The 17,514-nt window shown below is 41.2% G+C and overlaps 1 protein-coding gene across 1 annotated transcript; it reads right to left on the bottom strand.

The window, feature by feature from the left end:
* Positions 1 to 1,061: 1,061 nt before the first annotated feature.
* efcc1 (EF-hand and coiled-coil domain containing 1) lies at positions 1,062 to 17,186 on the bottom strand. Its single transcript, XM_046380365.1, has 8 exons — positions 16,360 to 17,186; positions 15,010 to 15,449; positions 6,664 to 6,812; positions 6,203 to 6,338; positions 4,604 to 4,760; positions 2,942 to 3,100; positions 2,329 to 2,398; positions 1,062 to 2,178 (listed from the first exon to the last, which is right to left on the bottom strand). The coding sequence occupies exons 1-8, from the start codon at positions 17,032 to 17,034 to the stop codon at positions 2,045 to 2,047; spliced, it is 1,920 nt and encodes a 639-aa protein (XP_046236321.1). The 5' UTR covers positions 17,035 to 17,186; the 3' UTR covers positions 1,062 to 2,044.
* Positions 17,187 to 17,514: the final 328 nt, after the last annotated feature.

Genomic DNA, 17,514 nt, shown 5'->3' with positions numbered 1-17,514 from the left:
CATTGGGAGCAATACAGTCTGTTTTAACTTGAACATTTGCTCTGTGATAAGCCACGGTCATTGTGTGTCACTTCCCCGAGACACACTCACAAGCTTCTCTATAAAACTAACAAAAAGGAATGATATTATTGTTATTATATGACCAATCTTTCGCAAATTAATGCGGCCCATTTCAAAATTCTAAATACTTGCCAAATGATGCATTTGGGGAACCATTTTTCTCTCTTCTTTATGCTAAAGTTTCCAAATTTAGCAGCATGAAGTTTGAAAGGCAACCCTTTGAAAGGCACCTGTACATACCAGTGGTAACCTGAGACAAGTCCTATGTGTTAGAGTGTGAAGTTAACATTCAACCTCAGCATATCATGGCCAAATAGTTTAGCAGGTTAAGTGTAAATCTGCTTTCCTCAACAGCCTGTCGTTAACAACAGGTTCAGGCTGCCCCGAACAGCTGAACAGGTTTTTGTTGTCATTGCAACCAGCAATCGTTTACCAAACAATCCTGACGCAACATCTGCTTTCTTACTGGTTCTGAAGATTGGCCATATCACATCTCTCAGTTGTGGAGATTTAGGTGTTGAGCTGTTTCCATTATTTTTCCATTTTATTTTTTGCATATACAAAAAACTCTGATGCTGTAACTCCATGTCACATGGTCAAAAACTTTGGAACAGGTATGCTGACCTTTAGTTGAGATCGCTTTGTCAAAGAAAAAAAAAAGGTTTAAAGGTCTAGTGAGTAGGATTTAGCGAGAGCAATTAAGTATAATGGGTGGTTAGCACTGTCACCTCACAGCAAGAGGGTTCCAGGTTCGAATCCCGGTCTGGGCCCTTCTATGTGGAGTTTGCATGTTCTCCCTGTGTCTGCGTGGGTTTTCTCCGGGTACTCCGGCTTCCTCCCACAATACCAAAAACATGCACATTAGGTTAATTGGCTACTCTAAATTGCCCCTAGGTGTGAGTGTGAGAGTGTGTGGTTGTCTGTCTTTGTGTGTTGGCCCTGCGATTGACTGGCGACCAGTCCAGGGTGAACCCCGCCTCTCGCCCGTAGTCAGCTGGGATAGGCTCCAGCTCCCCCGCGACCCTGACGGATAAGCAGTATAAAAAATGGATGGATTAAGTAGAATACTGAAAATTATGTTTTCATTACCTTAGAATGAGCCTTTAATATCTTAAAGAGACAGGGTGTCATTCATGTTACTTACTACAGTGGTCCAGAACAGACTAAACAAACACTGGCTCTAAAGAGGACCTCTTGTGTTTTTATCCACCGCCTTAGAGGAGACTGTTCAGTCGGTTGCCATCTCCAACCTCATTGCTAGTTGCCACTAAATCCTCCACAGTGAACCTTTAAGCCTGACTGTCACTATTTAAGTTTGCAGGTTTTTTGAATGCCAGCATACCGCTGACAGATAAACAACTGGATGCAAATAAATGATAGATATGAAATGGCTGAATATTGGTTATGTTAATGAATAAGCAGCATGAATATCATTAATCAACACTGAAGCATCCTGAGGGTTGTAAAGTACACACCAATTGTGTTCTCCACATTTAAATGTAGTCGACATTTCATGTGACACATTTGAGCTAGACATGCAGATTTAAATGATTGAAGTACATGGAAAAAAAATGCAGTTTACTTTCAATTCCTATCATTTTTGACCTGTTGGCCACTGGAAGTCAATACTTTTCACAGACTATTTTACGTCCCTTTAAGGTTTAGCTTATTTCAACATTTTCACATTGAGAACTTTGTTGTGGAAAAACATCCATATTGGATCATATCAAAGTTTGTGCAATAAAAGATTTTGTAAAAAACATGTAAGCATGAATTTCCTTTACATGCAATAAAGCCCATTTCTACACTAATTAGCCTTCTAGACTAATATCCTTTTATATTTAAAAAAGGTTTGAGGAGAATATAAGCTACAGTATAATACACTATACACATAAATCTGCTTGTTTTGTGACCACTGTTAAGTCTTCGTTGTCCTCAAGAAAGGTTGTCAGATCATCTCAGGGCCAGCAGGAGGCAGTCCTGTTTAGCAGGAGATGATGAGGGCGTTCAGAGACTGCTGACTCTGTGTTCGCTCTAAAGGTCCACCAGCAGACAGAATCTCACACACAGCCAACTCATGATAGAGCGCATTGAGCACCTCCAGAATGTGGGCTTTGCCTGTACAAAAACAAAGCAGATGTGCCCACCAAGGGAATTATTTTACAGACAACCCAACAAGAGTTGTAATCAATCCCCTGAGTAACTGTAAATTTTAATTATCACATTTCACAGGACTTGGATTTTATTGGGTGTGTGAGCTTTACTCACCATGTTGTGGGTCACTGCAAGACTCCAAAGTGCTGAGCAAGATTTTCCCAAGAGACCTTCGCGAGACATTCTGAAACAGATAGAGCTGTCCTCAGATGGCTATCAGGCAATTAACTAGTGCTTTAACAGGAGGACCTGTAACAGAGATGCTCTGACACATGTTCAGCAAGGGAAATTTATTTGCTCTCAGAGCTATGATCGGTCTTTTCCTGTTCTTAGGGTTAGGTCACAAATGAATGAACAAATATCCAAGCAAGCTAGTTAGTCCTATGACAAGTACGACAAGTTTGCTGATTCAAGAGGTCACAGAGGACTTTTTTTAGCGAATGATAGATAGATTTAGAATAAATTCAGTATTCAGTTAGTGAACATGTTAAATTTGCTTTTTTCCCTCAACAGCCAACCCAGAAAAATTATTTTCTATGAGTATCAGTAAAGAGTTTCAATTCAGATGATGGTCTGACTGCTGCTTACAAGATTTTGCATAATCAAAACAATATGTATGGCCTTTAAAATTTTAAAAAGCATGTTGACTGTTAGCACAACACCTTGGTTGATAACAATTTGAATCTCTTCAGACGCAGTCATGCAGTCACCCTGTATGATAACTAACCAGGTCCCTGAGCTGCTGGAGGAGCTGCAGGATGTCCATTAGCTTCTCCTCCACCAGTGACAGACGGACTCTCTCCGTCTCCAGCATCTGCAGCTCCATCTGAAGCAGCTCGGTCTCCTCTGCCTTCTGCTGCAGCTCCTGCAGGAGAGAGTCCTTCACCTGGAAGACACAATGCAAACCAGTAACCTCCTTCTGCCTACACAGGGTCGGGTCTGACCCTTACCTTGACCTAACTATAATCTCAACCTAACCTTAAAGCAAGTCTTTACCCTAATATTTAATGATTTACTGTTTACGTACACAGTCTTAATGACAAGTGCAAGGATCAAAAGTTCTTGACTTGAAAAGAAAACCAGATACCGTAATCCCTCACACTGTATCACTTGAGCTCACTTTCAGTGTATATGCACTATCTATACTTAAAATACAAAACATTCTAAGAGCAAGACTCTATATAAAGACTGAAACCAACAATGTTAGTCCAGGAAATCCTAATATAATAGCCATATGTAATAATATATGTAACAGTAACACATGCATATCATATCAAAAGTTACCCTAACAGGAGCAAATAATTTAATTTTTGGGAACTATTTTCAGCTGTGGATTAATATAGATATGTTTTAGTGAATATTTACTGAGGAGTAACGGTGTATGTGACTGAGTACAGTGTGTGTGTGTGTGTGATCATAAAGGAAGGAAATAAAGGAACATGTCATCCAATGTCAAAATGTGGTTCACTTACACGTTTATGCAACTTTTCGGACAACGGTGAAGCTTTGTGGAACAGAGGAATGAAATATATCAGGCTTTGGAGACATACTCACTACTTGTTAGGATACTTGTTTTTGGTTTGGATCTTCATGAGATTTGTGGAAATGTTTTTGTAGGATGAACGCAGCATCTTGTTGTTACAGGAGCAGTTGAATATGTCACTCTGTCTCGGAAAAGTACCATTTTTACTCAACAGCCCCACTAAACACAATATAAATATACCCAGTGTAAATGTATGTCAAATGTTGAGGTTAGAGTGAGTTTTCAGCCAACATCGTGTGGGTTTGCCTGCCAAAAATCATGGAAATCCCAGCAGTGCACCTTTACATCATAACACATGAAAGGACAAAGGTCTAACCCCACATATCGTGCACATAAACAAAGCCTCACAGTCAGGACTTTGTTTAGTTTGAACTTTTCCTCTCTGAGTGCTGCGATGTTCTGGGAACACATTACATCACTGTTCCCCTTCTCCTGTCTTCCTGTGTTGTGAAAATACTGCTCAACTGTAGCAAGAAAGCTTTAATTCATGATATTCATATGTGTCATGTGGGACAAGGGGGAGTGTTTTTGTGGTCAGCTCCACTAAGAAACAGCTGCAAACACACCCACACCCACTCACACACATAGAGGGAGGCTCTGGTACCGCTGCTGGTGGTTTGGTTAGGTGGAAGCTACACGTGTGGTTTTGCCTTTGAAGGCCTCTCCTTTCATAACAACCTTCACAAGTCCTCTCTAATCTACTTTCATACCTTAAATACCACCATGAAATGACCACGATGTAATGCAACACAGTACATTGTCCAGAGAGAGCAGTTTCCAGAAACCAGGACAGAGGGTGCTGTAGTAGGCCACCCAGGTGTGATGGTGGTCAGTGGTGGTTTGTACCTGGTCCATGTCTAACTCTGCTTGGCTCTCCTTCAGCTCCAGCTGCTTATGCAGCCTGGTCACCCTCTCCAGAAGCTCCACGACAGCACTGCAGCTCTCCTCACTCCTCAGGCTCCCAAAATTAGACATCAGCTTCTTGAACGCCTTGTCGTCGCACCTGATCAACAACACAGATCCAGAGGACATAAAGTCTATCAGTCTCAGAACTGCAAGAGCAGGCAAAAAGGGTCAGAGTCTGACAAACACTGGGAGAATGATATGTCTTACCACTGCCCATGCAGCCATGCCTGAGCAACAGTACATTGTTTCTCAATGTTTTAATGTGTTTTTAGTCTTTATTTAAGTTCTGTATCGCATGTCAACACCAAGCCTTCTCACTCCACATAAAAATACTACATCTGGTGTTTAAGTCCACCTTTCATGGTATCCTCTACCACCAGTGTATGAATGCTTGTGTGAGTGGGTGAATGCCGGCTTGTATTTGTAAAGTGCTTTGAGTGCTTATTTAGACTGGAAGAGCGCTATATAAGTACAGTTCATTTATTTGATTTGATCTGAGTGTGTCTACAAGTGTGAACCCTGGGATAGATGTTGAAGAGGCTGACTGCTTCTGACCTATAGCACTTACAGAAAACAGGTGGCAATACCTACCTGTGTGAACTTTATATACTGTATATTCTCACATGAAGGAATCCATACAAAATAATAAATTCTAAAGGACTAACACTTTCACTCAGGCTTAAACTCTGTAATTATTTTTTTTAATTCATGATAAATCTGTTGCATTATGTGTAATATGAAATGGAGTGACAAATGGAGAGAGAATTATCACCCAATGCTGAAGCACAACACGCTCTTTAATATCAGTCTATTGCTTTCACGGAATGTTTACTATGTGGTTCACTCTCAACATTGTCATCATGAAACCTTGTTTTCAGGACCCAAACATTTTTTCTCAAACAAGCCTGCATTAATCTTATTTCCAGCTAACTATAACTGCCCAGCACCAAACAGCAGGCAGACAAAACGAATAATGAAGCTATAGTGAAGAAAGCGAAACTAGCAGCTAAAAAGACACATACGTATTTATACCAACTTTGGAATACAAATATGTCAGGACTGGACTGACTATGTGAGAACAGCCAATCAAATGACTAACAAACAAACAAAAGAAAAATTAGATCATGCGATATGACATCATGAGACACCGTGAGCGCACGTCTTAAGAAGAGACAGAGACAAAGTGACAACAGCTTTAACATTAGATAAGTATGCAGTTAAAATGAGACATTTTACTAGTTATGTAGACTAATTATGCATGATTAGATATAATTAATCTCTTTCGAGAGCCTCTCTTTATACAGGTGTTTGTCATTTGTGCGTACTTTATAGATTTCTGATGATGAAGGATTTACAGATGACATATGAGAGAGGAAAGTGACAAATAACGACATCTTCCTTATCCTCATCCCCACCCCAGAATACTCCATGATTCCCATTACCTTTAGATAGGAAACTGAGGCATACCACAAAACAGTATTATATATGCCTTTAGGTAGCTGTAACTTGGTGCTGAGTGATGATATGGATGTGCAGTACCTTTCCCCACAACAGGACAGCCTGGTCAGGATCCTCTTCACCTCGTCCACCTGCCTCCGCTGGTCTCCGGTCCACTTGTCTTCCTCCTCGTCGGAGGCAGCCTGGCCTTCCACTGAGCGAAACAGTTGCTCTTCCACTAGACACCACCGCACACCAGCATCGTTAATATAACCACTCCAACCACCATAAACGTAGAGGCTGGCAGCTATTGTGTAGTTACTCTCTTTATCAAAAGGAGAAGTAAACTGCTATTTAGCAAAAGTAGTCTATTGTATCCCATTCTGTATCAGAGCATTTGCACCATTAGTCAACAGATCTATGGTTTTATTAAGTAGATACAGTGTGCAAGGGCAAGTGGTCATTTGACTCTCTTTTCATGAATATAAATAAAAAAGAATTCTCTGATAATTCCTCTGACCCTTGTGCAGTAAAGAGATGTTGTACTTTCATTAGCAGCTTACTCTTATCTGGGGTTGTCACAGCACGCCCTGTCGGAGAACAGCGGCCACGTTGTGTGTCTGAGTAACATCTCTGGCCCGGCCTGCCGCCACCACTCAGCTGCTGCTCTGTCCTGGTACTGCTTGGTAACTGTAGTTTTGACACTTCCGACCTGAAAGAGAACACCTTAAGTTCAATACAGCTGTTTGACGGCATGGTTTCTGCAAATACATGACCGATCTTTGCTGCTGTGAGTGTCTCTGCACATGAACCGACACTGACCAATGGGCTAAAACTGGTCTTCAAATCTGGACAGATGAGAAAAGTTTAGTCCAAATCAATTTCCAACATAAAAGAGAACACATCAAGTAACACAAGGCAGTGTGTATTAAGCCACATCTACAACTGCCAGGATAATTTTATAGAGGCCTGTGATGTTGTATGCCAAATCTGGGTGGAGTAATTGAAGCCAGACATTGTATCTTTAAGGCATTTTTATAGTAATGTGGGTCAGTGGTGGAATGGTGCTGCTAATGTGCAGGAGTTAGATTGCAAGACGTGAGGTAAAAGCGCAATTGCTGACACTGGATGAGGGCTTTAAACACATGAACAGTTTTCTAAACTCTGTTACATATCTTTTCAAATCCACATGAAAAGATAGCTAACACTTTTATTCTACATGTCAAGTTTTCATTTATTTCAAAGGCAGATTCAAACATTTGCTCCTGAAAAAAAAAGAATGAGACTACAGTTTGTTTGGATCAGTCATTCTGTAATGGTTTGAATTTCCTACGTTTCTCTTTCTGTCTGCTCTTTTGTGTTGGGGGAAATCCGATAGGGGGCCTTCATAAATCTCAGAATAAGTGTTTCCAGATGATGATGTCTTGCCAAAAAAAAAGGACAAAATCTCAAAAATTGGTCTTACCAGGCTGACTTTCTGGAAAAAAAGAAAAATATCACAAAGAACTCATGCTTATGTCCTGTTGATATGAGGCAGACTATCCCGTAAGACAACATTATACTTTGCCTCTGTGTACTATTTGAGGTTTTTTTTTTTTTGTGCAAAGCTGCTAAGAAACGACTGACTTCGCTGACGGTCAACAACTGCAGCATGATTTCAGGCAATCAATCAGAGAGTCATGTTTAAGTTAGCGGGGGCCCACGATGGAGGAAAGAAGGAGTTAGTTTGAATGCAGCTGCTGGCCCTCATGAGCTAACATGGAACTGGTGCACTGACGTGAACACACAAAACTCTGCTGGTTGCTGTGGAGACGCTCACACTCAGGAATGAACTAGTGGAGGGCTTTTTCAAATGCAGGCTTTGGTGTGACTAATTGCAATTTAATTGACAGTGGCTGCAGCCTGTGTCCAGTGAATACTGTAGCAAGGCCACAGCTTCTGGCTCACACATTTGACATTTTTTTTACGCTAATATAAAGAATGACCTCCTGACTGGAGATCCCTGAGTACCGTGAAGTGTTTGGTGATGGTGCCGAGCATAGGAATTCCAACTGGTTGAATACAGACACCCGAAAGTAGCTCATACAGACATGGTGGATAGTGGTCCGATTGTGGGATGCAGCAGACACTGACATAATTTGATCAGCATTTCATTAGACAGGCATCATATCTCTCACCAATGGACCAAATGGAAAAGCAGCATTGGTGGGTTTGACCTGCCAAAACAAAAATATCTATTCATTTGCTTATTTTGCTGAGAGAGGGAAATAGAGAAAGTGAAATACAATGCGGACTTCAAAGAGCAATATAAGTGTCTTTTTACATATGAGTGAGTGATGATAAATTGTTAATGTTGAACTCGAGCAGTTTCTTTCTGCAAGAACTTTCTGGAATATGTTCACAGTATACACTAATACAAACGTTTTCCATCTTCTACAGCGAGTGAGGAAATTCCCCACATTTTGTGCACAGAAACAACTTGAACATGTGATAACTAGAAGTTCCATACCAGCGATATATTGTGAAAGGATTTGCTCATAGTGATGAACTCACAGAGAATTCTAACTTGACAGAATTCTGCTCTATCACGTTTCAGCTAATTAGTTTTGTCATTTAACTTTATTCTTCGGTTTAGTCTCACCATTCTCATTTACCATGTTTACAGCAGCAGGTAACTTGTCAGTGATTCTCATTGTGCAATGCCGACCTAGTATCATTTGACACACAACGTTAGCCACTAGTTACAGACGAGCTGGGGGAGACCAAAACAAAGACAAAAGGAGAGTGTATACTGTGCTTGCATTCCCTAGATTGGATAGACACATGATTTCAAACTAATGCCAATGTTTCTCTGAGTTTTAGCTTTCATTAGCTAATTGGTTTAATATCACATTTAAAATATGAGTCATGAACCCTGCTTCCAGTAGCCAAAAAAAGCTATTTTCCATAAAAAGCCCTGCACTGTTTGCTAGCTGTTCAGTACCATATAGACAGTAAAATTGTTAGCAGTTTAAGAGCTGATATATTTCAGTTAGTGGAGACCAAAGCAAAGCTGGCAGTGAGTGAATACTACATGTACATGTGCAGTTGGTGGGAAGATTCACAACCTCAAATGAATGTTAGCGTTGATTCACATCTGCTGGTAGTAAAGGAACTTGTGAGCACTGAAAACTTTATAAGGGAAATGTTAAAGCTACAGCTGTGAAAGCTTGCTTTGGAGTACTTCTACCCCCCCAGTGGCCAAAAAAAGGGACTAGTGCTGCTCTACAGTAAGGTTTAGTGTTTGGTGTCAACTGTGTCAATTAGAAAAGAATAGAAGTAAGGAAAACTACATTTTCAAGGGCCAACAAGTTAGCTGGAGAATCAAAGAGGAAATGCTCTACAAATGGAGCAGACAGATAATCAATAACATCTTCTGAACTGTCTGTATGGCTTTTCCCTCTCTTTTATCAGGTCCCTGTATAAAAGGCATCCTTTGGCTTATCTATGGCCAAAATTAAATTGGCTTGACATTTAAGTTCTTGGCAGAGAACATGCACAAATGGTTTATATAAATATGGTGAAACATTTTGCTGCCCTAATTATTACTACATCCATCAAAGCACTCACACAGGAGTAAACTTCCACATGAAAAAAGCTCTATTGTGCTATGTAAGGGCATTTCTAATTGTTTTATTATTATTATTCCTATTAGCTGAAGTCTGCAGCCTTTCTTTTGGCCGGGGGGGTCCAACAGTTTGTTGTTAGAGCCGGGACATCCAGACTCCTCCACACACACACACACACACCCATCACTGCTCCCTCTCATCCACTCCCTGAGGAGCAGTTTCCTCTTACAGGCGTCATTGTTCGATGACAGTCTCCTTTCTCTGTAAAGGTAAAAAATGAGGGCACGCTGTAAACCCGAGCTTGAACCTGAAGTTCAGTGCTTGTTGGTGCCCTGCAGCATGAGGGAGACGGGTGAGGGGTCATGTTTACATAGCTGACAGTTATTAATCAAGTCCTCTGGGGTCACACCCATACAGTCACTTAGTGTCTGGGATACAAAAGCAGCTTCAGAGATTTGGTCATTGTTTAGCACTAGCTGAGGACTTTATCCAAAAGCCAATAGCTGTAACACTTACAGATGGTAGTTAAACTTTTCATGACAAGCAACGTGCAAGGAAACCCCCAAAGTCAAATAAATGAGGGTATTAAAAGCAGAGGGAAATGTAGAGGGAGACATGTCCAACATGGGTGGGTGGCATAAGTTTATAAGATATTTTGTGTGTGTTGTGATTCTGCTGATGCCAGCATACCTCCAAACCAGAAAGACAGGGAGAGGGGGCAGTGGTTCAGTGTGAAAATGAATCCATTTGGCAGAGTGAGATTTTGAAGGCTGTTCAAGAACAACAGTAAGGCGGCAGCACCAGAATGCCACTAGTCCCACACATCCCTTGAGTGGCTCCTTTCCACATTATTTAAAGGGGAGGAATGCCATGGTAGCACCTGCTCCACACAATGCTGCAGCTCTTGTGTGGGGGCAGATAAATGGTCTGCTAGCCCTCTGCTCTCAGGCGCCATGCAGCGAGCATGAAAAGGCTGGGAGATTATGCCTCCCCTGGGGCCTGCCTTCAGAGGGCCAAGGGTTAGAAGCGTGCAGAAAAGACGTCTGCAGGAGTGCTGATAAAACAAAAAGTGAGTTTTAAACGTGCACACTTAGGACACATGTGCTTGGGTATGCTCTCGTGAAATCTCTCAACTATGCGAACAGAGACAACTGGAAGGAAGAGCACAATAAAAATGAAGAAGCTCTGGGTGAAAGATGAGCCAAGTTCATTTTAATGAGTGGTTTTGCATCTCTATATCTTCATTTTCTGTTTTAGGAGCAAAAAAGAAGGCGTAAAGTTGAATGAAGCCATGGCTCTTGTGTGGACCGTGAAAAACATGTCCATCATTTCACCACCGTGAACAAACAGTTTGAGTGTTTGCATCTTCCTCCAGATGGTGGACTCTCCTCCCCCTCATTTCTTTTCGTTCCTCTCACTGTGCTTCCTATTGTCTGACCCCTCAGGCCTACAGAGCTCTATAGGCTACACTGACTGATTTAGATCCCCTTTACCTTCTGGAGAAAAAAAAGCTTAACTAAAACTGACACAGTACCAGTATACAAAAACTTTCTTGTGCTAATAAACTCCAGTTTAGGGTGTGACTCCCATCTGATTCTCAGCATCTGTTGAGGTCTAGCACACAATCCAAAGAAATTACATACATGTTATGCAATAACACCCACACATCTTAAGTTTCATATCGATTACTGCATTTTTTAAACCAATGGGATGTTGACGGAAAGTTGAAAGAGCATTTTCAAGATGAAAAAAAAGGGAAATCAATTTAACATGTATATCCACAGCCTATCGTTTTTGGACTGATAAAACAAGATATAGTGTTAATTATTAATAGTCTTAGAGGTGCTGGTAAACAGATTTTGTCCGGCTAACTTTTTCCCTCTGTTTCCAGTGATATGCTAAGCTAAGATAACTAGCTGCTGGCTGCAGCTTCATGTTTGCCTTGCAGACATGGGAGTGGTATCAATCTTCTCATCTAACTGTAATATGTGAACTGGACAATACACTTTGTAGAGTGTGGATCAAATAAATATTGATGAGACTGGGTTATAAGGTATCATAAAGATTGGACTTTTGTCAACAGTTTGCGATTGTGAATCCCCCACAACCAAAACAGATTCTCTGTAGTACCGACATAGATACGCCAGTACTCATAAAAGTGCAATTGTTGATCACACACACACTCACAAAAATTGTGAATCTTCTGCAACCACAAGAGGTTGCTGAGCATAGAGTCAGAAATGTGCACAGAAAATATTAGGCTAACGGGTCCAGAAGCGTGCGAGATTAGCTGCAGATGGACACACACATGGACACACACAGGAGCAGTCACCCATTCTTTCACTCACCACCCAGCCCTGTAACTGTTCATTTCATTACTTGTCACAACAGCTTAGAAATAAGCCGCAGGGATAAAGTTGCTTTCAGTCATCACAGCAGACCCCTTGACACCTGCAACTCTATATGATCCAAGATACCTGACATCGTGACGGCACACTGAAAGAGCAGTGACTTTAATTTTGAAGTAACGATGAAGTTACAATTTATAAGCAAGTTTGAAGAAGGACAAAAAAAAGCATTGCGTCTCACTGGGATCTTAAAGCACATTGCCTCAACTGGCATGTCTCTCTAACTGTGTCTTTGGATGGGATGTGACTGAGCAAGAAGTAAGGCTTTCAGTGGACATATTCATGGGGCTTGGTTGCTAAGATCCACAGGATGGGGCTGCCTATGTGGTATTGTTCATTGTTCAAGGGTCAGTCAGTTGAGCTTCTCTCTCAATGGAGCTTTCTCTTGATAAGTCAGAGCCTTTGTTTTGTTGAATTATTTGCTATTAGGGTGTCAATGGAAGGGTAGTGAAAGGACTTTGGAAGGCATTCTGCATAGATTAATGGAGTTTAGTTTTAAAAGAAGGGTTTCCAAATTTTGTTATTTAGAATCACCTAAAGGCAAGTAGAAGTGCGAACCTCAGTCATATGGGTCTGGTTGTGAGTGACTGTATTGAGTTCATCTTAGAATTCAGCATTATATTAATAACTGGGTAAATGTTACAACCATTAAGAGACTGCTGCCTAAGAAAGAAAGACCTCCAGACATCGACTATATGACTGGACATTAAACCAGTGATGTTGTACTTTTAAAGTCCAATTACACCCTTATTTCCACCAAAATGAACAGTTTCAACAGTAGCAGAGCTCAAGCAAGAGCGACCTGCCACACACAATGCCTGTTAAAGAAACTACAACACAACAAGATTGAAAATTGAAAGAGTAAACCACATCAAGCCCTCATACGTTTTCCAAACATGAAGCCAGAAGTAAACAAAGTATTCTAGGAGGAGTTATAATTAATTACACTTCACTCTTTCCACACAGCCTCTCAAATGCAATAACCCGCAAAGCGAAGCCCCTCTTTATCATGATGTGATGAACAGCACAACACTTGTTTTGCTCAGAGGTGACAGCTGGCCAGGCATAATGAAGATGTAAAAAGGTCTTTGTCTCACCTATGTACTCTCTATGTCTCTCTGACCTTGGGGTATTATTTCCTTTGATGCATCGATGTGGCTCCAATGTAAAATTGCAGGAAAATCTGAAGAAATATCCTTATTTCTACATAAATACATCAAATACGAATTGGTATCAACATGTCAAAAAAAATTGTGCTGCAACTGCAATCTTTCTTTCCAGTGGGTCAGAAGCCAAACTTTTAGAGATTCTGAGGTCACGATTGCAACCCCCACCCTCACCTACAGACCAACTTACACTGTGTTCAGAGTTAGCGCTCAATATTAAATAAACAATTATTAAATAAATAATCCATAAACAATAATATACGTGTTCCACGATTTACTGTGATTAAGGAAAACTAATAGGAAAATAAGATTAAGGAAAATAATGATTTGCTAAATAATTTAAGCTCATCATTAGAAAATGTTATTTTATCATCTTTCATGAAAGTTTTCTTTCTAAATGCCCATTTTCAAAAGTATGCTCTTATTTCATAATTAGACTTGCAATTTCATAAAATAATCATGACTTTAAGTACATTAAATTTGGATTCATAATGGTAGGCTGCGATGCTGAGCCGAAAGCAGCATGTTGAACATCAGGAACAAACCTTACTATTGGACTGACAAGTCAGGACAACAACCCAACTCAAACAAGAACATCATAGGATTAACATCAGACAGCTAACAAGCATGATAACAACAAGAACAAAAACTGGTAGTCACGGAGAAGTTGATAAATAATCATAGAAGACATTCAGTGTTGAATTTCTTATTATGGATTTGTTTTCTAAATTCTTGACTGCTCACTTTCTGCTGCTGCTCTGTCTCACTCACTCAACCACACACTCAACATGCGTCCCACTGCCGTATTCAGCCAAAGTGCGTGGAAAAGTTGCTTCAACACTATGGTAAGAAAGAGTCCATACCACCGCAGCCCCAGTCAAGGATGGACTTTACATGGGTTGCACCAACCAAGTGTAGTCTTAAGTATGTAGTCTTGTGATCTGCGTGATCCAGTGATATGCATCCGTGTGAATGTCCACACAACTATGGCTATGGGTGTGTTACTAGGTGTGTTACTATAGTGTGTGTTATTAGGTGTGTTACTATAGTGTGTGTTACTAGGTGTGTTACTATAGTGTGTGTTATTAGGTGTGTTACTATAGTGTGTGTTACTAGGATACATTATTAACAGTCACCTGCTGTCTTCAGCTTATCTGCAGCTTACTCTGTTATGCAGGATCAAACAAAAAGAAAAGGCAATTTCAAGGACATTTTGATAAGAAAGTAAATGTGCTGTACAGCAAGCACTGACTGGTTGTCAAGTGGTAGCGGCAAAGTGTGAACAAACGCAATAAAGCCTGTAAGCAAACATGGTTGTAAACAATCCCTATTTAAAATCTTAATAATAATGGCTTTGCAAATGTTTTATGAGGAATTAAATGCCCACTTTTGTTAGAACTCAGGGATATAACTAGACTGTTTTGGTGAGAAACACTGTATACAAGCATTTTTTGTTAATGTGTGACAAAACTCCACAAGGTGCAGGAAGGGTAACTGCTCCCAGCAACGGCTACCAATACCTTCCACTCTCAACAAGAAACTGGCTAAGGTGAATATAATTTTGGCCTGAATTAAGTGAAGCAAAAAAAGTGATTCACTTGGATTATCAGCATGTCACAGCATAAAATTTGTATAATTTCACGTGATGTGACCTCAAAGAGTAAAAGCTTTTAAAAGACTGCTGTGTAAAGATAGCTAAAATACTACATGAGACATGGTGCTTTTACCTGTGGTAAAGGAGTTCTGATTCCAGCTGGAGGATGTGTCGCTGCAGCGCTGGGACATGACTAGCCATAGTTTCCAGTTCCTTCACTTTACCCAGGCTGCTGAGCAGCACCTGCCTGGCTTCCTCCACCTTCTTCCTCAAGCCCACCTGCTCCCTCTTCAGGGCTTGGTTACAGTCTTCCAGGGCAGCCACAGTCTCTTTAGAGCTCCACAGTTCCTGCTCCAGTTTCTGATTACACAGCATGGCTTCCTCTACCTGTCGGTCTCTGGAGCTCCCCAGCAGCTCTATCTCATGGATAATGTTCTGCAGGTCCTTCAGGTTGGTGTAGGAGCTGCCTTTCAGGCTGGTATTGCTCATACTTCTCTGGGAAATTTGCTTCTGGTGGGCAACAAAACAGCCTTCCTCTGGTTTGTGTTTGGAGTGGCTTTTCCATAGTCCTACCTAAACAAAAGTGCAACAGGTGACTGGAGGGGACCAGATCAAGATATTCCCAAAAATCAATATTGCACCTGTTTAGTCCCATTCCGGTAGATGAGACTAAACAGGTGTTATGTTGGGATCTCCATCTATCAAGAATTTAAGTTGGATGGAATGTCTTTATTATACATATATATGTATATACTCTTCAAGTCAGCAATTATGTCATTATTCAGGGATGTTGGATTCCTCATCTTTTAACAGACCACTGATTCTGTAAATAAAATTATCAATACAGGTTCACAGGTTTCAGCGCCATTCTCCAAAGTGAGAGGTTTGTGAATTGAAATGAATGCTAATTAATTCAGTTCAGTTTATTTATATAGCGCCAATTCAAACCAAAAGTTATCTCATGACACTTTCCAATTAGAGCAGGTCTAGACCAAACTCTTTAATTAATGCATCAGCCCCTGTAGCTGCTGTTTAAATTCCTCCAGGCAGACAGTTGCTTTGCCTCTCAAGTTTAGCTCAGCCCCCATACACACTATCGGACCATTTGGCCTTCTTTAAAAGGGCAGCAGAGAACAAAATTCTTCTATAGGAACTTTTTTATTAATCACTGAGGCTATATAATAATGTGTAACTAATAGATATACTCACTGCTGCTTTATAGATCATTTATAAGGCATTAATAACAACTTTTTGGTGTTGCATTGCTTGTCTTGGGGCCTATGTAGGAATATTAAGTGGATGAGGGGGGGGGGGGGCATAAGCAATCCTGTATCATGAAACAAGGACTGGTTTTGGCTGCCTGCTGCCACTATTTTTGTATGATCCAACTGATTTATTACTAAACATTCTAAACACGTTTGTGTGATCAGCCCTCTTGCTTAGCACATATACTACGCATAGCCTGCGTTACAAGCGCTCTCACCTGCAGTGCCAAACAGCGGGCGTCACTGCTCTGAAGCGCGGCTCGCATGTCCTCAATCAACTCCCTCAAACTCACATTCTCGTCTTCCAGTTTGGATATGCGATCCTCTGCCTCCTCCAGCGCCACGATCTCCTCATAACACTCTTTGGTGCAGTATCCGAGCCTGCAGCCGGAGGCGTGTCGTCCCTCCAAGAACGGACAAGATCCACGGTTCACACCCACAGACAGCAGCTTCTCTCGCCGCCTCAGAGGGCTTCTCAGGCGGATCTGAGTCTCTATATGCTCGCTGTCCTTCCCGACCAGCAGCCGGCCGTTCTCGTACTGACACCCGGCCTTGGTGCTGAAGTATCCGCACAGTTTAGCGTGGAAGTGTCGGAAGGTGAGCTCGTTGGGTAAATGATCTAAAATACCGATACATTCGGTGTCCTCCGAGTCTTTGTTCAGTCCCAAAACTTCACACAAGATATTAAAGTCCTCCACAGGGATTTTCTCCCTACCTTGGTAGTCCATATGATGGAAAATCTCCTGTAGGTATTGATCTAATCCCGTAGCCAAAACTATTATTTCGTTCTCCACTCCCCGGTCCAGTCCGTAGTGATACGCCAGAGTGCTGACTATCCATTGTGTCCTGCGCGCTGGTCGGCTGTATGGATCAGTGCAATCTATCGCATCCATCGTTTTTTACCGAACATCATATTTCCTTAAACCGAACACTTAGTTTCTTCTCCTGACATCGCCCTACGTGTGTTTCGTGTGCATCCCCTCAGTAGAATTCTCTGAGCAGAGTTTGCGGAGCTGAAATGAGGCGTGTGTTAAGACGGAGCAGATTTGAATTTAGCACTGCCCCCCCCTAAAAAACCAGGGGTCCCAGAAACCAAGAGTCAGCAACACACACATAACGGTCTCAGTGACGTTTGCTATAATTGCCACCAGGTGTGTACACTTTTTTCATGTACTTAAGTTAGACCTTGGTAAGAGATGCCCAAGAGACTAACAGGCTATGGAACAGAACTATAGCCTAATGATTTTTTTTTTTAAGTGAAGAATGTTTATAGCACGTTTTGTCTTTTCCCCCCCAGATAACTATGTTATCCAAATATAAACATGACTTTTGGGGCGAGCTTTGTCTCATGTCATGAATCCTGAATGAGATTC

The sequence above is a fragment of the Scatophagus argus genome, chromosome 3, assembly GCF_020382885.2.
Source record: "Scatophagus argus isolate fScaArg1 chromosome 3, fScaArg1.pri, whole genome shotgun sequence".
NCBI classification, from domain to species: domain Eukaryota; kingdom Metazoa; phylum Chordata; class Actinopteri; family Scatophagidae; genus Scatophagus; species Scatophagus argus.
The sequence above is the reverse complement of the archived record's forward strand: the minus strand, read 5'-3'. Positions and strand labels throughout refer to the sequence as shown.